Here is a 25548-nt window from a genome sequence, read left to right as displayed (position 1 = left end):
CCCTCCCCCCGTCAATGATAAAATGATTTACTCAATTACAACAATGTCCTCATGTTTGATAAGAACGGCCATCGCTCTGAAACTGCTGTGCGGCCATTTTGAAATGCGTACTTTGTGATTCAGTGTTTCCGAAATTAAAGCGTAAACAATGATTTAATTAATACACGTCTTATTACACACAAACTTATCTTTTTATTTTCATCAGCATTTTCAAACATATTATGAGAAGTGTGATGTTCGATAATTTTGCTTTAGATATGTATTTGGAATGTGTTGAGCCTCCTCTTGTCCTACCTTAGTTTCCACTTTTTACCATGTAGTCCATTTTTTACGTCAAAAGATTTGTGTCTGGGTAGCATTGCTCGCATTCCTCGCAACCTTGTCAGGTGACCAAGGGGAAGAGGAAAAAAACTGCTTCTGTCACGTGACCCAGTATGGAGGCGTCGGCAGGGTGAGAAGGAAGCGGAGCGAGCAGCTTCCCAGGCAGGGGGAGGTGACAGGGAGCGGCGGCTCAGGGCTAGGGAGAGCGGCCCCCGCCGTCATGGAGTGAGGGGGCCATGGGCGCCAAGGAGTCCCGCATAGGGTTCCTCACTTACGAGGAGGCCGTCAGGAGAGGTAAGCCGGGGGCGTTGTCCTAAGATGTGATGGACTCTGTCTGATCGGGGCAACTGTCAGTTGGGAAGCGCTGTTTCTGTCAGTGGGGACCATTGCCTGTCAGTCGGGGTGCACCTCCTGCAGGGAAGTAATCCTTGGCCATGACGATGTAATGGTCAATTGGCGGGTACAGTGGGGACGCACTGTCTGCAGAAGATGTCTGGTTGTGGGTCACTGTCAGTGGATTATTGTCTGTAAGGAAGGGGGTAATTGTCAGGACAGCGCGTCTTGTGGATCGCTGTCAGGGGAAGAAACAATCCTAACTGTAAAATTGAGTGGATCCAACCCTGCAGAAACTACAGCATGCAAGTGGAAAAACGTTGCTGAGAGAGAGAGAGCAGGCATCGACTCGGGGAGATTGTGGAGTCACTATCGATTCAGTGGGTCATCCCTTCTATTTGGAGTGAGGCTGTAACTGACAAGCGAGTGACATTGTATGACGAGACGTGGCAGTGGATGAAGATGATATTGTCAGCAGAATGAAGAACTGTTTGAAGCGCGCACTGTCTTGATAGGTTGACAGTGCTGCTGATAAATGGGACATTGCCTGAAGTATACAATCTTTGCCAGCACTACAGTCTGGAAGAGCAGCATTATCTGGGATAAAGGCACGACCGAGTGCTGGAAAAAGGATATGGTACATAGCCACGGTACAGGCGGTGAAGCGGGGGGATACTAATTTTGTTAAAGTATGCTGCCATAAGTGTGTCAGCCACTGAAATGGGACAGTGTAGGGGCAGTAGAGAGAGGAAGGACATTCCTTTTGAAATGCCATTGGCTGTGGGATACATATCCTTGGTGGGGTATTGAGGCAGAGCCCGTGCTCGTTAACTGGTGCTTATTTTGAAGGGTCCATATAATATGGAGCCGAGACTAGGTGTTCGAGTTTTTACGTGACCGGCGTAAGTAGAGAATAAAAGGGACATACTCTTGCAAATTGTGCACCTTCGTCTTATGTCGTTTGCTTAGCGTCACAGCCCTTTTGTAGTTCAGCACTGAGTAGGATGCGGTAGTATTTTTGAAGTACATGTGTGAGTACAGAAATCAAAGCCTTGGAAAACTATGCTGGTTATGTGACAGCCTGTCATTTTAGTGCTCAGATTTTGCATTGTCTCCTAAACATAGTGTCTGAACACCCCGCCAGTTTTGATAGTGAAGGCTGTTTTATGACCGAAAGATCTTTTAGATGTAGTCCTAGAAGGTCTAAAATTCATCATTAATACAAATCTCATTTGCTTGAAAAATTACATTTGGCACGACATATTGTTAAATATCATAATTTCCGTGAAAAGAACCAATAAAGGAAGTTTATGTTGTGCCTCTTTGTTGTTCAGTTATGGTGTTGCTCAATAACGTGTAAGCTCTAGATATTCTCTAATCTCTATTCAATTGTGTGCTGAGCAGCGGAGTGCTTTTATATATGCATTTATAATCATGTATGCTTTTAGCGTGCTAATTGTTTCTGTTAATGGTGTTGTGAAACGAAGCGAGAAGCCGAGAGCGACCGTTTGATTGAAATGTACCTCCGAATACTGTATTGCTTCCTCCAGTGATTGGGTTGAATGAAACCGGTGTTGTATTAATCTGGATCTCATGAAGGGTCGGTCTGCAATATATCTAAATGTGTGTACGGATAGGGCTGTTGCATGGTTTTATTAAAGCAGCACCTGATATTTTGCCACGGGTATGCTTTAAATCCAAATATACACAGCGTTGGATATGAGATCCTGTGGTGGGCAGCTCTATCTCCACATTATGCACCCGTTTCTACAAATCTAGCCGCTCTAGTGTGTTCTATCAGTAAAACAGTATTGTGTTGGTGTTTCTGTTACATTCTCTGTAGAGCAGAGCCTTTGAGCAGTGTAACCGTAAACCTAGTCTTCTTGAAGCCCTTGACAAGCCTCGGTTTGTGACAGTAGGCCTAGAGTTTCTCAGCTGCTGTGTCGATAAAGCTAGCTTTGGGATAATTGGCAGTCCTGTTCGGATGCTGACAGTTGCACTGCCAGCTCAGCCTGCTACTGAATATTCAGTAAGCTGCTTTATCGTACTGCTGCCTGTCTCTGATTAGTAAGTATCAGTAATATAGTCTGGTCAGTGTAGGTGTGATGAATCTCCTTTGCTGACATCGTGTGATCCATTGGTCAGGTGTTTGATAACGGCTTTAGTTTGACTTTTCCCTGTTTGGAAAACAATAGGGGAAACAAATCACCGTTTTATGCTCGGAAGCTCTTTGTAATCCTGTCTTGTTAAAAAGCTAGGCCTTTTAATAGGAGTACATTAATTTCTATAGACCCTCTCCGTTCTATTTTTCAAATTGCTTTTTATGATTACATGGTGAATAATCTGTAAATAAAGATCTGAAAGTCTTTTTCAAAGTGGGCAGTACAACTTTTGTTGAATCTTCTTTGTGGATTAAGATAGTATTGCTGTCAGTACTGACTTTGATGGTTGTGCAGAGATCTCGTTTAACAGTTAACGATCAAATGTTTATAAGACATGTTTAATTAATTGGAGAGTACAGATTTTTTTTTATGTTGCCTTTTCTTTAAGCGTTGCCCATAAGATTTACACTGTATAGTTCTGTTGAACTGCAATAGATGTTCAGACTACATCCCCAAAGCATTAGGCTCCTACTGCTAAAGAAACACCCATTTCTTAAAGCTTCCAAGTTGTGCCATGCATATTGCGTGCAAAAAAATAAATAATCTCTGCTAAGCATCTCTATTGGGAATTTGGCTAACGTGGGTGGATGCTTTGCCTCTTAGTTTTTGATTAAATAAAGCATGTTGTGTGTCAACTGTTTAATCTTCTCCTTAACAGTTTAAGTATTTGTCGCTACCTGCTTGTGCATTTTTAATTTTCGGATTTTTTTTTGTGTGACACAGCACTTCTTTTGAAACGAGTATCTCGAACATGAGCTTCTGGCCTCAAAAAACTATAGATTTACAGAAACTAGAATGTGATGAGGAAGGTGAACTTTAAAGTAAAACAGTGTTACAAAGCGTTCCGTTTTCTTAGATCTATACGTGGCACATATTTCCAGTTTGAGTCACAATAAAACTATATACATATTACACGTTCTCAATTTGAAATACAAAATGATAGTCATTTACCTGGAATCACTCAACTGTTTGGCCAAGTTGTAAAAGCCAGGATTAGAATTCAGGTCTCCAGGCTCCAAGGTCATCTACTACCAAAAGAAAACGAACATGTCAGAGTTTGTACCCTAATCTATTTTGTATGCTAGTTAGTATTTCATTTTACTAAGAACACAATAATAGTACATCGTTAGTTTGATGTAGTTTTCTTATAAATATCTACTCTCAAATTATTAAATTAAAACATTTCACATTTCCTAAAAAAACCCAATGAGAAGTGTGAACTGCAGATGATGCAACTTGATTATGTTATGTTATATTTAATTTATAAAGCGCACGGCTACTTAGAAGTGTCCCGGCGCTCGCTTCCGAAAGAAAGAAATGCACACTCATCAGATTAAAAGAGCAGTGTTTTGAGTTTCTTCTTGAACAGCAATGAGTCTTGAGTGCTCCGCAAGGCTAGGGGCAGCAGATTCCAGGCCAAACCAGCCCTGCGCACAAAGGAGTTCCCACCAAGACGCTGGTGCTTAAACTTCGGGGTCTGCATCAGCAGTTGAGCAGAGGAACGAAGCTGTCTCCCTGGTGTATAGAAGGCGAATCTCTTTTGCAAATAGATGGGGCTTAAGCCATACAGGGCCCGTTGAGCAATTGTCAGCATTTTAAATTTCAGGCGCGATTCAACTGGAAGCCAGCGCAGGGCACGCAAATGTGTCCGCACGCTGTCCCTGGAAGACAAACCTGCAAGAAGTCTAGCCGCCGAGTTTTGCACCATTTGAAGTTTTTTAAAAGAAAACTCGGACAACCGACCAGGAGGGCATTGGCGTAGTCCAGGCGAGACAGAATTAACGCGCGGACCACTGTTTCTCTGGAAGTGCTAGGCAAAAATGGGAGGAGCTTCCTCAAGCTCTTCAATATGCAAAAGCAGGTGCTGGACAATTTCTTAACTTGTGTCGCAAAGTTCAGATTTTCAACGTACCAGACGCCGAGGTTTTTTACGGCGCCTTTTCTTTTGGAGGGACGGGGGAAGCCCGTAGGCCAAAACCTCTCTCTAAAATCCGATGGAAAGGAGCCAAACAACAGCACCTCCGACTTCCCTTCATTACATTTCAGCTGTGCCTTGGCCAACCAGTGGAAGACTGAGGATAAACAGTGTTGAGCAAGCCCAATGGAGTCTTCCCCTTTGTGCCAGGTAAACACCAACTGGGTATCATCTGCGTATGCCAAGACCTTAGCCCCCAGTGATTCCACAAGATACACCAGCGGAGTCACATAGATGTTAAACAGGAGGGGGCTAAGAGATGACCCCTGTGGTACCTCCGTAGTCACAGACATAGATGCAGATGCACTCGGAGGGAGCCAGACCTGCTGCTGCCGACCCTACAGGAAAGAGCCAATCCATTGTAAGAGCCTTGCCGGAGATGCGATTGAGGAGCATGGCATGAGGGATGGTATCGAATGCCGCAGAGAGATCAAGCATCACCAATGCAGCTCTTCCGCCGGCATCCAAGCACTCCCGGATTGCCTCAGTGACCTTCAGCAATGCGGATTCCGTGCTATGGGCAGCACGGAAACGCCACTGTTCCGGGTGAAGCCTGTTTTCCTCCTTAACAAAATTGGTGAGTTGGAAGGTGACAGCCTTCTCACATACTTTCGCCAAACTTGGTAGCAGCGAGATAGGGCGATAATTCTCAGGCACCAATGAATCAAGCGATGGTTTCTTAAGTAATGGGAGAATCAGGGCATGTTTCCAAGCCTTAGGCACACAAGCCATACATAGTGATTTATTGATCATAAAATTCACTTCTGTATTTATGGTGTCAGCCAGATCGGACAAAAGCCTGGCAGCACAAGGGTCATTGGGTGAGCCAGACTTAAGGGCCTTAAGAATTTTAAGGGAGCTGGCAGAATCCACTGGCCTAAACTCCGAAAAGGTGGAGAGTGGCTCGCCCCTGCTAATAGGTAGAGATAACACCGCACCGAGATACCTCGAAGAAGTGAGTAATGATTCCTGGATGCTGATTATTTTATCCCTAAAAAATGACGCCAAGGTGTTACACCAAGTATCTGAAACAGGTGTGACTGCCACCTGTGCGCTGGGGGCCAAAAAACTCTGTACAATAGAGAAGATTTCTTTAGAATTGTTATTTGCTCGCTCAATGCGAGTGGCATAATACTGGCCTTTGGCCTCTCCTATAGCCGCATAATATAGTCTTTGTTTAGCTCTGAGAGTGTCTTTGTTAGAAGGCTGGTACCCACAGGCACGCCAGGCTCTTTCTGCTATTTTGCACTCATGTTTCAGGGTCCTCAACTTGGAGGAGAACCAGGGCTTGGAAGGGGACTCTCTCCTCAACTTAGACTGACAAGGAGCAGACAGAGAAGCAACCAAGCCCGTAATCCAATCGGCAAACTGGGATACATTATCCTCCAAGTCCCCTGAAAAGGAGGGGCGAGAAGCAGCCAGAGAAGCACTAAGCACCCCTGAGTCCAGTCTCCTAGAGGCTGGGGGGCGAAGGCAGTGGGCCGGTCGAGAAGGATTCTTCAATGCCCAAGAAAAAAAGATGGGAAAGTGGTCGGACCAAGCAACCGGCCACGGTCTCTTCACCAATATAGGGAAGTTAACCCAGATGATATCTAGGGCGTGCCCTCCAAGATGGGTGGGAAACAGGACTCTTTGTGAGAGGTTCGCCAAGTGGAAAGCGTCCAAAAGAGCTGAAGAGTCCGACGCCTCAGCTTGGTCAAGGTGGATATTAACGTCACCAAGAAACACATACTTTGAGAAGCGCAATGCACGCTCAGCCAGTGCTTCCCCACAGGAGTCCAAAAAGTTTTTGGACGGCCCAGGCGGTCGATAGACCAGGGAACCCCCAAACGTTAAGTGGGCGGGCAGAGAATTGAATACTAAAATTTAGAACCTCTGTCCCCCAAGAGGGAGGAAGGTTCACTATGAAAGGCCCAACCATCCCTAAACCAGATGGCTGAGCCGCCACCTATGCCCATCTGGCGATCCACCCGATGGACTTTAAAAACAGCAGGTGTGGCCAGTGCCACTATAGGGTTAGAGTAGGCATCAAACCACGTCTCAGTGACAAACAAAATGTCCAGACTATTGTCCACAATCAGATCAGCAACATAATGCTTCTTCACTGACCTGGCATTAATAAGGCAGGCGCTAATGTTCCCCGCCAAAGGTGTATTCAGAGGTATATCCGTTGCCAAGGGCTCTGAAGCAAATCTAAAGCCACAGTCCACACAAGCAAAGTCCCTAGAGGAGCCAGTAGACCAAACTCTGTGGGAGTGACAGAGAGGGGGTTTCAAGGATTTCAGCCCCTCACTAGTAAAGTGGATGATGCTATTGCCGTAGCTACCCCTGTCATGCCGGGCAGAGTGACTCGCCCTGAGTGCTGATTTAGCGCGAACGGGCGCAGATGTGTTTGCTTTAGGCGCGCCTGCTGCGCTCGTCTGCTGCGCTTCCTCGCAGGCCTCCGCTTTAAAAGGTGTGGCTGAAGCTGGTGAGCAGCGTGCGACATCTAGAACGCTGACCGCGAACAACAAGAGTCGCGTCCAAGATGGCCGCTGGCTCGTGGATTACCCCCCAGCGTGCCGCCCAGGAATGAGGAGGAAGTGCACTCGGTTTTAGAGTCGGTTAATTTTCAAAATAGAACCATAAAAAATGCAGCATAAAAACTAGTGGCCCTACAGAAATAAAACGAGGTACAGACTTTGTATGTCCCCAAATAAACCCACTAGCCCCCCCCCCCCCAAATTCCCTCTAACACAGTCACACAAAAAATGCAGTTTTTAAAATCAGAAAAAGAGAGCAAAGCAACCTTTCAAGAAGCTCCGCTCTGCTGCACAAACCCAGCTAAATAAGGTTTGCCTGAAGCCGGCGAGCAGCGTGCGACATCTAGAACGCTGACCGCGAACAACGCGAGTCGCTTCCAAAATGGCCGCTGTCTCGTGGATTACTCCCCAGCAGTGCCGCCCAGGAGTGAGGGGGAAGTGCACTCGGTTTTAGAGTCGGTTAATTTTAAAATAGAACCATAAAAAATGCAGCATAAAAACACGTGGCCCTACAAAAATAAAATGAGGTACAGACTTTGTATGTCCCCGAATAAACCCACTAGCCCCCCCAAATTATATGTAGTATAAATGCTAGACTACGTTTGAGCAAGCTTTTTTCCCATCTTTCCAATTTGAATAAATTATGATCCTAGCCAAATCACTTTGTCTCCCTGTACCCCGCCTACTCCCCTTGTCTGTGAATATTCAGAGCACTTAGACATGCAAATTCCCAACATTAATGCCCCATGAAAATATACCTAACTTAGAAATACATACATTTCAACACTTGCTTGCAGTAGAGTACGGAGCAGTAACTTGCATACATAGAAGGAAAAAAAGTAGCCAACAGTAGGTCTCCTTTGTACAGGTAGAGAGAAAATAAAAACAACTTATGCAACATCTCTGGGTGTCTCTTTGTAGCTGTTTCTCTTTGGTAATATATATTTGAAATCATTAATATCTAATTAAAGCATGTAGTATATATCCGGTACCGTGACTAACACTGTATATGTTCTTGCCTCCAAGTCCCTGCAGTTTTAACTTTTCCTCTATCGATGCCAGTGAAAGAATCCTTCTAGGACTGTAGACTGTGCGCTAGAGTCCAAAAGTCACACCATGTTTTTTCTGTGCATGCTGTATCGTTTTACATCTATGGTAATTTGCTTTCTTCCTAGATTTATGACTAAATATTTTGGATTATATTGTATCTGTGTTGAAAGAGTGGAATCATCTGTTTGTGTTTATGCTGAGCAGCGATTGGTCTCTCATGTGTTTATGCCTGGCTCTAAATCTATATGTTAATTTGCCCTGGATCCACCTAGCCTTTTGTAGCGGGTGGATGGTCCTAGCCCACTCCAGAATACAATGGCTGCAACATGCCACTACAGTAACAGTCGCATTGTTCCTTTTGTAGCAGCTTAGAAGGCATTGCATCTAAGAAAGCAGTTGCTGAATATTTATTCATTTTAATACAAGACCTGTTATGCTTTAGAGCACGAGCACCAGGAGATTTGCATAATTCATATATACCACAGTCACTAATGTTTCAAATTAGATTTTTCAGTATATTAATCCATTAAGAAGCGAGGTGTTGGTCTGAACTGTTGAAAAAGGAAGTTTGAATTATAATCCTGACTTCTGATATGCTCTAAATTTGTAGTCCTGGGAAAGTCCAAGTCACTTGGGGCCCGAGTATGACTTTGGCGGTGCGGCTCCGAGTCTGCCCTGCCAAAGCCGAGGTCAGACCTCCCACAATTTTAAGAGTTTCCTCCTGTCTGGCGGGCTTTGTTTTTTACATTCCCACGGCGGTGCCCTGAAAATGGACACCACTATGGAAACATTGTAAAGTCCATGCAGTGCAGGAACTGGTGGGCATGCACACAGGGGGGCGCATTTTTGTGCCCTCCTGTGTGCATCCACAGGGCTAGAGGCATCGGAGGCCCGGGAGGGCCCCTTTTGGTTCCTCTCCACCATTTTTTTCGTGGCGGTGGAACCAGGGCCGGACTGGCCATAGCGGGCACTGGGCAATCCCCCGGTGGGCCGCAAGGGTGGGGGCTGGTTTTGGGCCCCTGGGGGCCGTTTTGTTACAGGGCCGTTTTTGCAGCATAATCGGCCCTGTACCAAAATCGGCTGAAAACCGGCCCCGGCAAAGTGCTCGGCGACGCCTCCAACCCCCCACCCGAGTGGAAATTGGGGGCCGGCCGAGCACTTTGCCAGGGCCGGTTGTAGCTCCCAGTCCGGCCCTGGGTGGAACCACCATGAAAACCGTGGCGGAGATTAAACTTGTAATATGCTTGGCTGGACTGCTGCAGTCCCATCAAGCATATTATTGCCTCCTGACCGCCGCAACACTGCCAGAGAGCAGCAGTTGTGGCAGGGCAATGGTAGTCCGGCCGCCCTTGTTGAAATTCCTGACCGCCACCACCGCACCCCCGTGAGTATGGCGGTCCATGGAGCGCCAGAGTCTTAATCAAGGCCTCAGAGTACATGTACTCATCAAGAAATTAAGATTGGAAAATTAATTTACAAGTATCACGTTTATGTAGGCCTTCGCTTACATATATTCAGTATGTGCTCATTTATGACATTTGTTTGGATATTTTATCCTGGTTGTGTTTTTGTGCCTAATTTGTTCCATTTAGCTTATCTTTTTTGCAGTACTTTTTCACTGGTACTAAGCAGGTAGTCACGTTTTTTGGATGTTCCTATTGCTTGACTCACGGTTTTGTGCCATCGCTGTATGCGTGTTTGACTTTCATAGATCCTTATCGAAGTAGTCTACCTATTTCTTCAATTTGTGTTGATACCATAGATACTTTTTATTTTCCATCTGTCTTTACTTTTATATCGTCTTCATCCAAGTCTACCACTGATCTTTAGGAGTTCTGTTACTGAATTTTGCCACACTCATCCCTCTTGACGTCTGAAATCAAGACACCTATAAGCAGCTTTTTGTTATGTGTGTAAACATCGCCAATCAAGTAAAAACAGGCATCTTATTACGAAAGATTGAAACGAAGGACTAAGCTTGCTTGCTCTGTGTGCATCTATTCATGAAGAGTTGCCCTTTACAACTTGCATCATACTTTTTAACAGTGCTATTGATAATAAATGTGTGCACCTTGACTCAAACTTGCTGTTCTATCCTACTTAATTTTCCAAATGTAAGGTTTCCATGTTAAAGTAGGATTTAATCACTTCCTCCACTACTGTTTGGGGTTTGTCTTCGACTACTTGAAAGTTCAGCTCGTCGTATTTCAGCCCCTTAAAGCGAGTAGTGAGGTCCAGGTAGCTGTTGCTAATTCTCTCATTGTTGAATACCATATTTCAGTTGTTTACACATTTTTAGTGAAATCTGGTTGCATTGGGAGATAAAAAAATATTTATATTACCTTTCAAAAACCTCAATAAATTCCCAACTACACCTTAGTCTGATTAATTAATAAATAAAGTAAATATAAAAACATTTTAAAACAATAGACTTAGATGTTAAAAGGTTTGCAAAAAAACTTTGGCGCTCATTAGGATGGCGGATGGACTCCAGTTCCCAAGTGTAGACCGGGACCGCCTGCCATACATGCGGCGGTCCCGCACCACAAATCAAGATGCAACCGCCACCATGACTGATGCATTCTGATGTTTAACATGGTGGCAGCACCCGCCGCGAAGTGCAAATGGCATGTTGCGCATTTCACAGCACTACGTGGCACCACACCGTGCCTGCCACATAGTGCTGTAAAATGTAGGGGTGTACTATGGGTACCCCCCAAGTGCACCCTCACCACCCCCTACACAATGAGGGCCCGCAACGGGCCCCCAATAAAAATCTCCACAAACCTTTCCATGGCTGCATCGCTGCTATGGAAAGGCCTTTTCAAAATCAGCATCATAATTTGGTGGACGGTGCCTGCTAGGCACTGCCACCATTTGATGCTCCCTGCACCGTCCGCCAGGCAATCAAAACAATTGCCTTTGGCGGTTCCATGGCGGACGGTCTTTGTGTCTGCCACGGTTCCCACTGCCATCCTAATTCGGCGGTCGAAAATAGCTGTATGATGGCAGAAGGACCGCCATCGCAGAACCAGCGGTTGCCACCTTCTGCCATCCTAACCGACCCCTTTGTATCGAATCTTTTTTACGGTTGAACTTTGTCTCAGTGCAGGCTTCGCTTTGGATATCGAAGAGCAATGGTGGCGTCATACCCTGCCCCATCAGTTTATTTCTCTTATTCTGCTCTGTTGGGTACATTTAGTTTTGTAGCTTAGACACAGTCTGATGCTCAGTAAAGTATGGTGCAGCTGTGAAGTGTGTTTGTGTCATGAATCTTAAGAGCTCTTAAGTCACATGGAGTATTAGGTTCACAGCAGTTTCAAATGATTGCAGTAGTGTTCCCTTGGCTGATTGGGAGTAACACCAATACACCAGGAATGGCACTGTTGTAACTTTACATTAATATCCCCTCCTTCTTAAGCTCCTCTTTGCTCTGGTAAATCCTAAACATTACAGGAACTCAATTATGAGCCCCTTACTATATTAAATAATTAGCTTTTTATGCTTTTATTCTACATACATTGTCTTCAGTAACTGGCTCCATCAGCTATGACGAAAGTACTGGGCTCTCTTTGTTGTAATCCTGGATTTTATATACTTATATCTGAGGAAACCCTTCTTAAATAATGCCCTTTCTGTGTTGAGTCGTAAATAGTTACTGCAGTAAATTGACTTAAAAACCCTTAACGTTGCATTTTCAGTCGCAATGTGTCTACCAGGTGATCACAATGTTTATTTCAACATTATTATGTATTTTGACTGATACTGTTTTTGTTGTTATTCGTACTGTACATTTATATTTGCGTTGTTTGTTTATAAGGTCATTGATGATCAGGAGTTACTGCAGTTATTCCGAGGAAGGCTCTGCCCTTGCAGAATGCCTTCAGACTGTATCAACTCATGGACGCCAGGCTGTATTGTTGTAATGGAGTCTAAAGTTCAAATTATTGTGGAACATATTCAAGGGCATTTTGCTGATAAGAGAGTTGGTTACTTTGACTTTTGACCACAGGTGGAAATATTTCATGCAGCTGATAAAGCATAAAAGTAACACTGTTAGTTCCTTATGAGTGCCTAAAATGCCTCCATAGCATTTTTCTAGCACACAATTCACATAGTTTGTTACATCCAAATGATCTCATTTGTTGTTTAAACTCTGTAGTAATCGACAGTAGTATCTAGGCAATTGAAGCTTTTGCTTCCAAGCTTTATTGTTTAGTCATCGCAGCTAGAAGTGATGACTCTCCAGTAAAAGCCCCGCTTCCATGAGGGCATTCATCCTGGGTTAAAGTCTGCTGAGAGAGGGTGAATGAGTAGGCTCTTTGATTAGTAGTGCATTTGTTTATTTTACTTTCTTCTACTGTATGTAAATGAAGCTAGATCTTTTGCACTAAATCCCCAGTTATAAATTCTCCATAGACTGTCCTACATTGTCTTCCTGCTTTAGGGACGTTTAGGTCCAAAGCTGAACCATACAAATCATTATTTAATTCTCCAGTGGGGAGAGAGGGCTTTTGCAACCCTTGTTATCCTCTTCTGCCTGCTTTGCACACAACGCTCGGATGGAGGCTTATTTAGAAAGCAGTGTGACATCTTCAATCTAATCCATTTCTCATCAACCCCCATGGTCTGCAGAGTAAACATTGTATTGGCAAACCTTTACCAATGTTGTCCCCTTTTCGCCCAACTGCACTATAGTGCCTCCCTCCTTCCCTCTTTCTCAGTGCTGCAACTAATGTCGCCAAGTGTTTGCCTTATGCGCACTCTATCAAAGGCATTAACACACAGACTATGCCCACACGGTACACATTCCAAAACTATTGGCCATACACTTGAATGAAGAAAAGTTTTCTATTATGACACATCTTGAGAAAATATTTACTACTGTTAATGTGACAGAGAATTCTGTCCCAAGTTAACATTAACTGGTGTAATGGAACACACGTTATAGTATTTTCTTTACGAAATGGCCGAATTTCAAACTCCCTTCCTCATACTAACCCTGCCCGTTCGTATTTCTTATTGTCGCCCCAACATTGACCTTTATTCTTTTTAACACCTGCACCTTTTTTAGGTCTCGCCTAGCGTATTGCGTAACAATCGATATGGGAGAGATGTAGAGAGCTGCTCCAGGAAAGCTTACCAAGAGGGCTTTTGAATGCGGATTATGGACAGTGCATGTGCTCCGTGCCCGCGGTCGCCATTTGCTCCCCCGCCCTCCCCCCCACCCAACTTGAAAGGAAGCCGCTCGCACACCACCATTTGTCTGTGCCTCGCATCACTTCACAGGCTCCCACCCCATCAGACTTCAAAGGAATGCGCTACCCCGCCACATCAATGCAGAGAGCTTGTTCCAGCATGAGGCTCAACACCCTTGTGTCAGCGGCATGGCTCATCTCCCCTTTGAAGAGTGGCCATCACTTTCACATTCCATCTGTCACTCTCCCAAGGGTTCCCCATGAGCGCCGCTCCCCCAGCAGACATCACACTCCCGTGGCCCAGCTTTGAAGCGGCGTGGGCTCAGCCGACAGGAAATTGAGAATAGTCTTCAAACAAAAACGACACTCCCCTGGTAGCAGGGACAATTTCCTCTTCGTCTCCTCCCTCCCCATTCTTCATGCTCTTATCCTGTCCTCCTTACAGCATGCCCACTTTTAATTTTCCGCGCACCAAGGCACTCTGCCATCATTCGCTCATTCCCATTCCTTCTTTGTTTTTTCCTTCCTTCCGTTATTTTGTTGGGCGTAATTTTTTGTTGTTGCAACTTTTATATAGCTCGAATTCGACCCGAACGTTTTGGAGCGCTTTACATAAGCACCAATTACATTACACAAGGACACATTCGATTTCGGTGAGCACGAGGACATTAAGTGATTTGTTAAGACTCAAAGGATGTTGAGCCGACGCCGAGCCCAACTCCAATGTTGGCAGCTTTAGCTTTTACGCATTCTTCCTTTGTTTATTCTTTCCCCTGTTTTTGTTTGTTTGTTTGTTTCTGTATTGAGTTCAACAATCCTTTCATAGCTATTCTTTCTCCCCCCCCTCTTTTTAAGTTTTCCTATCGTTTACTGTTTCGCTTCCATTTTGTGTATTCCCTTTTTTCAATCTATTCATTTTTTGTTCAATCCCCTTGGGTTCTCCTTTTACCCTTATTTTAGTCCTCATTTCAAACACCCTTTCTTTATCAATGTATGTATTTCGTTCAACATTCCTTTCATAGCAATTCTTTCTCCCCCCCCCCTCTTTTTAGGTTTTCCTATCGTTTACTGTTTCTCTTCCATTTTGTGTATTCCCTTTCTTCAATCTATTCATTTTTTGTTCAATCCCATTGGGTTCTCCTTTTACCCTTATTTTCGTTCCTTTTAATTTTTTACGTTGTGTTTCAATTCACAACTTTTCGCCTGTTTCTTATGCTTTTTCTTTGTGCCTTTCTTCTAATATTTGTCTTTCTTTTTCGTCCTCTTCACCATGTTAGTCATTCCCTCTTCTCATCCCTATATTTTTCTTTTACTTTCAGGGTTTGCCTCTTACTTTATTTCTTTCTATTCAGTTCTTTCCGTTCTATCTTTCACTTTCTTGCTTTTTTGTAGTCCTTTATGTTTATTTCTCTCTTCTCTCTCTGTGCACTTCTATAGTAATGCGTTATTTATATGACGCAGGATTCGCAAGTACTAACAAAGGTTCACAGATTCACAGTCACTGCACCAGTTTTGCATGTGAGAATTTCACTCTGGGGTTATATTCAAGGATGACACACATTCTGCTGCCTCTTCTGCTGGATTTTATCCCAGTGGGATGCGGCTCTTGTATTCTTCTTCAAGCTTAAAGAAATTCTGCCTTCTGTGTTACTGATCCGTGTTGTCTTTAGAGGTAGGGCATGTCTGTCAATGGTGTAGTCTCTTAACACTCGCGACCTATCGAGATATGCACACTCCTTCAGGCCTGCATGCCACACACTGCTGCACGCCTCACACTGCTGCACGCCTCACACTGCTGCACGCCTCACACTGCTGCACGCCTCACACTGCTGCACGCCTCACACTGCTGCACGCCTCACACTGCTGCACGCCTCACACTGCTGCACGCCACACACTGCTGCACGCCACACACTGCTGCACAAAATATATAAAAATAACAATAGGGGAGAGAGAGAAGATGTGGATTCATACTCCCTGGTCAGACTTTCAAAATCAAATGGCATCCACTAGTGGGTGGGAGTGGTCCCTACAATGGTGGGGAGCACTATGTGTTTTTAAAATACCCCTTACACACCAACAGGACCCTTGGTGTCTTGCTTCATCATTGGGGTCTTCGCACCCCTCTACGGGATTCGGCGTGCTACTACCTACGTCTACGTGGGAGCACGTATACACAGGCTATGTGTGGTGTGTGTAGGGTTGTGGTGATCAGTGAGTAGTGGGGTTTGAAGTGTTATGAGTGATGGTTAAAAAGTACCTGGCTCATGGGGTAGCGCAAAAAAGGGCCCCCGAGCTGGTACTGCTAAAAACGGTGTGTTGTGAGGTTCTTATGTATTACAATGTACATTTACCTCATGTGTACGTCAACATGTTTCGGGGTAAAAACTCCTTCTTCAGGACAGTGTTGCACAAATCCCCACCTTACTCACGTATACTATAAACAATCTGTATTCTACAGAAAAAAGATAAATATGGCTATATTGTACCTAATTCACTTCATGTAAGGAGGTTATTCGCGAATAGCGAACCTGCAAGAAATAACATGGAAAGAAATAGTACATTTCAATCATTTATTTTCATTGATAGTAGTATCACTCCTGGTTCAGTGACCTAAAAAAAGGTTGTGGAGTGGGCAGCCATATCTAGACAAATATTGTCATACTAATCATGATCGTGCCCCCTGTAAAAAAGGACAGATACATGACATACATTACACAAAACATAAAACACACGCTTCTATATGTTATCATCTACTTGATTCTGTTGATCTTGTACTAATAGAAGGGTAATATAGAGTAGTGACGTTTTATATCCAGTACATACTTGTTCTCAATGTATGTTGTACCTCATGAGCCTCATAGCGTTTTGGGGACCAATGGAGCCAATATGCATCCTGTAAAAAATAGAGGGTGGCTCAGACACGACTACTTACAGGTTTCAGTTGCTGTTACCCCGCTATCCGGTCTATTACTCACGATTACGGAGAAAGGTTTCTGCCTTGTTGCCCCCGACGCGGCTCCGCTGGAACTGAGGTCTCAAGCGGGCTTCGCGTTTATACACTACTCCCAATCGTCTTTAATCAGGTACTAATTGCATGATTGAGATCGGAAGCTCAACTCATGCCCAAACATGTGTGCACCGGTTTTCGGCATTTCCTCAATTGGTGTGTGCACGCATGCTCGCCTTATTGTTGTCAGCGTCTATGTGCCAGCGCATGCTCACCTCATTGTTGTCAGCGTCTGTGTGCTAGCGCATGCGTAGGTGGTCTAGCACATTTGCGAGTTCAGTGAATGAAGGCGCTTACAGTTAGCGCATGCGTGGGGTGCTCTGCCACACTTACGCGCTCCGTTGGTGAAATCGCTCGTTTTTAGTGCCTGCATATAACTGGTTATCAATTGTTACGTGCATAATGAAGATTCTGTTAACAGTCCTGCTGAGAAAAGTATTTCTACGATCAAGATGGGTATTTCTCCTTCTACTCACGTAACATGATGCCGTGTTCAGTGCCTCATCTGTCCTGGTCTGTACTTAACTCATTGTGCATTCATTTTTCTGAGATGACATGTGTTCATATGAGCTTGACATGGTGGGTAAACCCGTTTTACAGGTTTGGCACTCTTTTAGGCCCCACGTGAGGGAGTGCTAAGTGACCGCACATGGATAGTGTTTTTGCAGGGGCACCACCACATCACTCAGGGGCACCACCACATCACTCGGGGGCACCACCACATCACTCGGGGGCACCACCACACTGCTGCACGCCGCACACTGCTGCACGCCGCACACTGCTGCACGCCTCACACTGCTGCACGCCACACAACATCACCACATCATTCAGGGACACCACAACGCCACACAACACCACCACATCATTCAGGGACACCACCACATCATTCAGGGACACCACCACATCATTCAGGGACACCACCACATCATTCAGGGACACCACCACATCATTCAGGGACACCACCACATCATTCAGGGACACCACCACATCATTCAGGGACACCACCACATCATTCAGGGACACCACCACATCATTCAGGGACACCACCACATCATCCAGGGGCACCACCACATCGCTCAGGGGCACCACCACATCGCTCAGGGGCACCACCACATCGCTCAGGGGCACCACCACATCGCTCAGGGGCACCACCACATCGCTCAGGGGCACCACCACATCGCTCAGGGGCACCACCACATCGCTCAGGGGCACCACCACATCGCTCAGGGGCACCACCACATCGCTCAGGGGCACCACCACATCGCTCAGGGGCACCACCACATAGCTCAGGGGCACCACCACATAGCTCAGGGGCACCACCACATAGCTCAGGGGCACCACCACATCACTCTGGGACACTCTAGGACACCACCACATCCCTCTTGGACACCACCACATCCCTCTTGGACACCACCATATCCCTCTAGGACACCACCATATCCCTCTAGGACACCACCATATCCCTCTAGGACACCACCATATCCCTCTAGGACACCACCACTTCACTCTAGGACACCACCACTTCACTCTAGGACACCACCACTTCACTCTAGGACACCACCACTTCACTATAAGACACCACCACATCACTCTGGGACAGCACACACCACCACACCACTCTGGGACACCACCACACCACTCTGGGACACCACCACACCACGCTGGGACACCACCACATCACGCTGGGACACCACCACATCACGCTGGGACACCACCACATCCCTCTTGGACACCACCATATCCCTCTTGGACACCACCATATCCCTCTAGGACACCACCATATCCCTCTAGGACACCACCATATCCCTCTAGGACACCACCACTTCACTCTAGGACACCACCACTTCACTCTAGGACACCACCACTTCACTCTAGGACACCACCACTTCACTCTAGGACACCACCACTTCACTATAAGACACCACCACATCACTCTGGGACAGCACACACCACCACACCACTCTGGGACACCACCACACCACTCTGGGACACCACCACACCACTCTGGGACACCACCACATCACGCTGGGACACCACCACATCACGCTGGGACACCACCACATCACGCTGGGACACCACCACATCACGCTGGGACACCACCACATCACGCTGGGACACCACCACATCACGCTGGGACACCACCACATCACGCTGGGACAGCACCACATCGCTCTGGGACAGCACCACATCGCTCTGGGACAGCACCACATCGCTCTGGGACAGCACCACATCGCTCTGGGACAGCACCACATCGCTCTGGGACAGCACCACATCGCTCTGGGACGGCAGCACCACATCGCTCTGGGACGGCAGCACCACATCGCTCTGGGACGGCAGCACCACATCGCTCTGGGACGGCAGCACCACATCGCTCTGGGACGGCAGCACCACATCGCTCTGGGACGGCAGCACCACATCGCTCTGGGACGGCAGCACCACATCGCTCTGGGACGGCAGCACCACATCGCTCTGGGACGGCAGCACCACATAGCTCAGGGGCACCACCACATAGCTCAGGGGCACCACCACATAGCTCAGGGACACCACCACATCACTCAGCACCACAATAGCATCACTCAGCACCACAACAGCACTGTCCTTGCTTGCTACCAACAAGCATTGCCATAGCCAATGGGACTCGCAATGGGAAAGTGTGAGTCTCATTGTTTTTTAAAGTTCATTAATACTGCAGGTGTGTATAATTGTCTGCTGTCCTGCATTGTTTTTGTTCAACCTTTAGACGGCGCCACTGAAGTGAAATTATGAGATATGGAGCTCAGTGCACCCCAGACAGCTAGAGATTGGGCATTCCCCGTTCCCATACATCAGTACAATAAAGTTGGCTTTTAATCACTTATTTTAGGGTGTTGTGGTCATCCTTTGAGTCCATTTTTTATCGTTCCTGGGTCTGCACTTGCGCTTTAACTAGGGTTTTGTTGAAGCCCTGTTAGACACCTAATACTCTTCACACAGTCATGATAATTAAAATTCTCCACCGGTGAGTTAGTTCTTCAAGTGATAGATACTGCCCGTTTCTATATGTTTTCATGGTAAGGAGACCTCCTACCACAGAGTAATGCAGATGGCATATAAGTAGCAAGAGAGCATGATGGGACTGAATGCTTTTACTGTATACATTAGAGTAGAAAATCAAAGTTCCTATTCATTTGGATTATTTTATAACTTCAAAATATGTGAAATGAGTACTGGTGAGTTGAGAAGTATTAAAATCTTTTTATAACACTCTGAAGGTGCACAGCTTTATCAGTAAATGCAGGGTAAATTATACACTTGTAGTAATGTGTGGAAACATTTTCACACTGCCTTTCTAATTAATTATCTCCTACACCTGTCTTTAGCTTGAAAACTGAAATTAACATTTGTCAGCAAATTCAAAATATAGCCTCAGTCTCACACTTACTACTTTTGGTTGAAAGTGCAATTATTCGTTTGCTCAGCTTCTAGAGCGAAGGAGAATTATTGGATTGCATTTTGGTTCTAAAAAACTTGCCGTGGACCAAGGAGAATGTTCTTGCACTTTTTCCAACGAGTGCTACTTTCACGGTACAGAGTACTCTTCGTTGATACGATTGATGATATATTAACACTCCCTTTGGGGCTATTGATTTACGTATATTCTGTGATCTACAGTCCTAATCGTTCTGGCTTTTGCATATTGTAAGCTTTTTGTCTCTCTTTAGTCAGGCACAGAACAAGCATCACATGGTGTGTGCTAGTGCAGAATTCCCTTGCCTTGTAAATATTGGAGTTGTTTTATTAAATAGTCTCAGTGTGATTAAGTAGTACTAGAATACCACAGTGAAAACACGCGGGCAGCTGGGTTGCAGAGGAGTAGTTAAAGCAAGAAGAAAAGGGAAATCACATTGCTATTATTCAGATCTCAGGTTAGGCATCATCGGGAATGTTACCTTCAAGAGGCTCCACCTGGGATGTTGGGGCACATTCTGAAGGCCTCATCTAGAATGATGTCTTTTTCTGGAGGCCACATCTGCAATGTTGTGTAACTATGAACTGCACCTCTGGGATGCTGTGTCTACTTTGACAACGGCATCTGGAGTGCTGCCTTGTCCTAGACTCCTAATTGAGAGTGTTATCTTTTCCAGCATTGTACCTACTTTTGCAAGCCACATTTGTCATATTTTGTTCAGTTCTTGGGGTTACATGTTTAGTATTATGGTCACCTCAGGCACAGATGTGACCATAAGGGTGGGTGCTTCAATGGATTTGGATTGTGTAAGGGTAGTTGGATGGGTGAAAGGAAAGGCGAAAATGGATATAGAAGTGGGTTGGTGTAGGCTTGGTGGGTTAGAGGATGAATGTATGGATTGTGAATGGATGGAGTATGGTTAGTTATGAATAGGGTGTAGGTGGATAGTGAATAATGCTCGTAGGTGTGCGACAGAGGAAGAAAGGGAGGTCGTAAAAGTGATATTGGTGGTTGGTGAGGGTTTATTGTTGAAATAATCGTAGTTCTTAAAACGTGTTTTTTTTTTAAATGTATTTTTTTGGTTAATAAAGCACTGATTGTAACGTAACAATGCACTCCTTTCTAAATAATCATCTCCTTTTATGGCTGATAAAAGAACTAGCTGAGGCACAGGGATACAGATTCACCCAGAACTGAACAGGTTGGGCAATTAGGTAAGCTAGAATTGGAACTGATTCTAAAGTGGACACATCAGCCTTTACATTACAGCCCTGGGTAAACCCAGCAACCACTAGCATTGTTGGCGCATAGATTTTTTGCAGATGCTTAGAGCTCTTTCAGATAACAACTGTAAACATCAACAGATAAATTCATTCAAATTCCTGCCCATGAAATTAACATTCAATACCTCAAATGGCTAACGTCTGATACTGGAGAAAATAACCCAATAATTTACTCTCTGTATTTTACGTAGGCGGTATGCCTGCTGTAAAGATATGTGTATGACCTGCAGGTCACAGCGCATAATCAATACAAGGTCTCCTCAGCCCTTAGTCATTTTGCGATCCATACACTTCCAAGCTGCCAAATAATTCCAATTCGGCATCAAGCACTCAAGTGTGGGCTTCCCCATGACAAATGCTTATTAGCAGATGTGGAGGACAAGCCTGGGGAAGGGGTCCAGATATACCATGGGCCAGTCAGGTACTGTTCCACACAGCATTAAGTGGTACAGCATTTGTGAATACCTCCTCTTCTAATATTATGAAAGTTTTTTTTTTAATATAGTGATGACCTCTCGAGTATCCATGTTCTTAGATTCCTATCTAATGCATCTATTAGCTTAATGCCTTTGACCTCGGAAGGATAAAAGTCAAAAGCTGGCCTCTTCTCTATACTTTCAAGCTGTATTCTCAGAGGGATCTTTGAAATTAGTTCATAGTCCTTATTCTATTCTGTTAGCAATAACGGACTACATTTTCTAAATTCTGTTTCTTTTTTGTTTTTCTGTGTGCTTAAAAGAATGTGATCAGCTGTGGTGTATTACACAAAGCAAATTGCCTGCAGGCGCTAGTGCAGGTGTCACTTTGCCAGCATAATTGTTATAATTCTACCTACATCAAAGATGAAAAGGAATGTGTGTCCCACCAGGTTCAGAATCTGAAAATGCCATAATTCACTGATTTGTGTTATTCAAGCATTAATCCTCTCAGCTAGCTGGCTGTTCTGAGGATACTGCCCCAGAACTGATCCGAAAGTTGGTTTTGTTATGATCTTCCTGTCACCGTTGTCGCGCGCCTAGCGCCGCTGTGGAATGTTGACAGTGCCGATGTTGACGGTGCGCTCGCGCCTGTCAGTTAAGCAGCTGCTGGCTGAAGGATGTGGCGCTCTGATGCTGTGTGCCATGACAAAATAAACTTGTGTAACTGACTTCGTGTCTCTGTGTCATGTTGTGATTATAACATGTTCTTGGCGGCGAGCTTCAGTCAGCGGACCACACAGCATACAGTGAAGAATCCACGCGTGCAGTTCTGAAGATTTTCCAGTAACGGTGACGAGCGCTCGGCTTGAGAGAACTTTCCTGTGAAGTGAGAAGATGTCTGGCGTGTTAACCTACGTGTCGCTAGTCAGTTTATCTCGCTGTCTAAAGCAACTGGATGAAGTGTCACCTTACTGAGACCTTGAGTAACGGAGCGCACAGTCATTTGAAAAGTGTTGCGCAGTGCTGGGCGAGGAAACGCCTGTAGTGAAGCCTTGTGCCTATATCCAGCAGAGATTGTAAATATATTATATTGAAAGTTACCTCATTGTGTCGCTGTTGCTGAGGCAGACAAGACGTAGTGGTGTTTCCCTTCTTTTGCGAGCATTGTGAGAGGAACAGCACTGCTGCCCAGCGGGAGGTGACGCGACTACCAAATGACGCGCGTAGTAAACATTCCTCTCAGGATTTTAACCCTGTATGCCGGTAACGATCGTTGAGCAGAATACAGCTCAGAGGAGTACACTGCTATCTGCTGGGGAAAGATTGTAAGCGCAGAATTCTTTCCCTAAACTGTCTGGCCTGCTTTCCATTTTATAACCAGCTGTATCTATTGAGCATGTGTGGAGGTGAGCTCTTTTCCAGCCAAAAGCCTGTGATGTAAATTTCTCTCTGGGGTTCCCATACAGTATGTAATTTTGACAGTTGGCATGAAGTTATTTTTTTTTTGTCAATTTGTTAGGTGAAAGCAAAGATAGTCATTCGCATTTTTAAAACCTGCTTACATCTGTCCTATTGAAAGCTTATTCATTATGGTTGTCACAGCTCTAGATGTTTCAGCAGTTTCTTCTCCTCCTCGTTTTCTCAGCCAACCAGGGAGTCCCAACATAGAATGGGTTGAGTGGATTGAAATGTTTGGCAATTATTTGGAAACATTGGATGCCCAAGATTAAAGTTCCAAGAGGAAAAAAGCAATCTTGCTCACTAATTTAGGCAAAGAAGGGTCAATATATTTTCACATACTTGCCTGTTGTCAACAATGAATGTGGTCAACCCATTGAAGATGTTTTTTAAGAAGCCCGCAAAAGGTTGGAAGTTAGATTTGCCAAAGAGATTAATGTTGTGATGAGGAGATACAGATTTTATACTCCGGCCCAGAGAGTAGGAGAATCCATTGATTACTTTTTTACTAGACTCCGTGAGCTTTCTATAAAATGTAAATTTGGTCCAATGACAGAGGAAATGATACAGGATCAACTCATTGTTCAATGTAGAAGTAGAAAGACACAGGAACGCTTATAGGCTGCCAAAGACCCCTCCCATAAAGATGCAATTGACATTGCTAAAATAGCTGAAGAACTAGAGTTCTGAATGAAGGAAATGGATCGTAGAAATTTCAAACTGAACATTACTATTGAAAGTGAAACATCCGTTGTAGAGGGTGGTTAAGGGGATGTGGCTGCCTCTACCAGATTTAAAGGTTGTAAGAGTACGTTTGGTAGTAGGTTGTATCCCAGTAAGTTTGGTAATAAGACTTGTGGGAAGTTTGGGAGCACTTATCACACGTCGGACTCCAAGCATTGCTGGGCCATTGGCAAAGAATGCAGAAAGTGTGGCCGTAAAGGTAATTTTGCCAGAATGTGTAGAGATGCTAACAAGAAAAAGGTAGCAATGTTGTCGAAGGAGACAAATGTTAATGAATGTTCATTCAGACCTGACAGAATTCTTTGTGTCGAACCTTCCCTAGATGATGTTGTAGATAATGAAGAAGTCCTTCTCACCAACCCTCACAGCTTAGATTATCAGAGGAGACGTAGACCAAAAACAGAGTTTGTCATTGCTAATAGAAAATATGATCTCATGGGTGATTCGGGGTCCTTACAGGAATGGCCCCACATGAACTTATTACCCAAAGACATCAACGCCGGTGGGTATCAAGGTGAGCAGATAGACATTCTGGGTTACATTCTGACAAACATTTTTTTCAAAAACAGGTCTGTCAAATGTAAAGTGTACGTGGCCGAAACTGGACCCCCCATATTGGGTTGGTATCACCAATTTGACCTCCATATTAGAATTGACCCTCATGCTGTTGAACAAGTTATGGTGGTGGATGACCTTTCAGTAGAAGACATTTTGGAGGGAGGTAAAGGTGTTTTCAGAGACCAACTCGGTAATTTAGAAGGATACGTTCACAAAATAAAACTCAAACATGGTGCCATCCCTGTCCTACATAAGCTGAGGAAAGTTCCCATCATGGTGAGAGGGGAGGTCAAGAAAATGTTGGATGAAATGTTATCCAGTGGTGTCTTTGAGCCGGTCGAGGGCTCTGCTTGGGTTTCTCCCGTTGTTATTTCAGAGAAAACAGATGGCAATTTGCGATTCTGTGTTGATTTGAGGAGTTTAAAACAAAGTATCATCCCGACACCTTTCCTTTATCCAATATTAATGAGTTAATGAGATTGCTACAAGCAGCCACATTTTTCTCAAAACTTGACCTTTGTCACGCTTATCACCAAATACGCTTGCATCACTCCTCTAAACATTTGACAGCCTTTATCACCACGGAAGGCATATTTCAGTTTACCAGGATGCCCTTCGGGTTATCTTCGGCTGCATGTGTGTTTCAGAGGATGGTCTCAGAAGTCTTCACAGGTCTAAAAATATTATCTACTTCCAAGATGATTTCCTGGTCTTTGGTGATAGTGTGAGCAGCCACAACATAGCGTTAAAAGATGCCCTTGCCAGACTTTTGGAATCTGGTTTAACACTACGCAGAGAAAAATGCCCCTTTCTTGCCACAGAGGTGGAGTACCTAGGATACTCCATCTATTCTGAAGGTGTCAAACCCAAGAGAGATTTACTTGCATCTATAAAATTGGCTCCCATTCCCATTAACAGAGACCAACTGCGTTCATTCATTGGATTAATTGAGTATTATTCCAAGTTCGTGAAGAACTTCGCAAGTAAAACTGAACCCTTGAAAGTACTTAAGAGGAACGGTGTCAACTTCATTTGGGGAACTGATCAACACAATTATTTTGATAACATCA

At 44.8% G+C, this 25548-nt stretch overlaps 1 protein-coding gene across 3 annotated transcripts in view; it reads left to right on the top strand.

Moving 5' to 3' along the window:
• Window positions 1-301: 301 nt before the first annotated feature.
• The window catches only part of USP32 (ubiquitin specific peptidase 32), a 1745589-nt gene continuing 1720342 nt past the window's right edge, over window positions 302-25548 (top strand). The window contains exon 1 of one of the 3 annotated variants that reach the window (XM_078679802.1): window positions 302-615. In XM_078679802.1, the coding sequence (XP_078535928.1) occupies window positions 558-615 (58 nt within the window). In that variant the 5' untranslated portion in view covers window positions 302-557. The remainder of the gene's footprint in view (window positions 616-25548) is intronic. The other 2 variants (XM_078679804.1, XM_078679803.1) reach the window with 2 other exon arrangements.

The sequence above is a fragment of the Lissotriton helveticus genome, chromosome 3_1, assembly GCF_964261635.1.
Source record: "Lissotriton helveticus chromosome 3_1, aLisHel1.1, whole genome shotgun sequence".
Classification (NCBI taxonomy): Eukaryota; Metazoa; Chordata; class Amphibia; order Caudata; family Salamandridae; genus Lissotriton; species Lissotriton helveticus.
The sequence above is the reverse complement of the archived record's forward strand: the minus strand, read 5'-3'. Positions and strand labels throughout refer to the sequence as shown.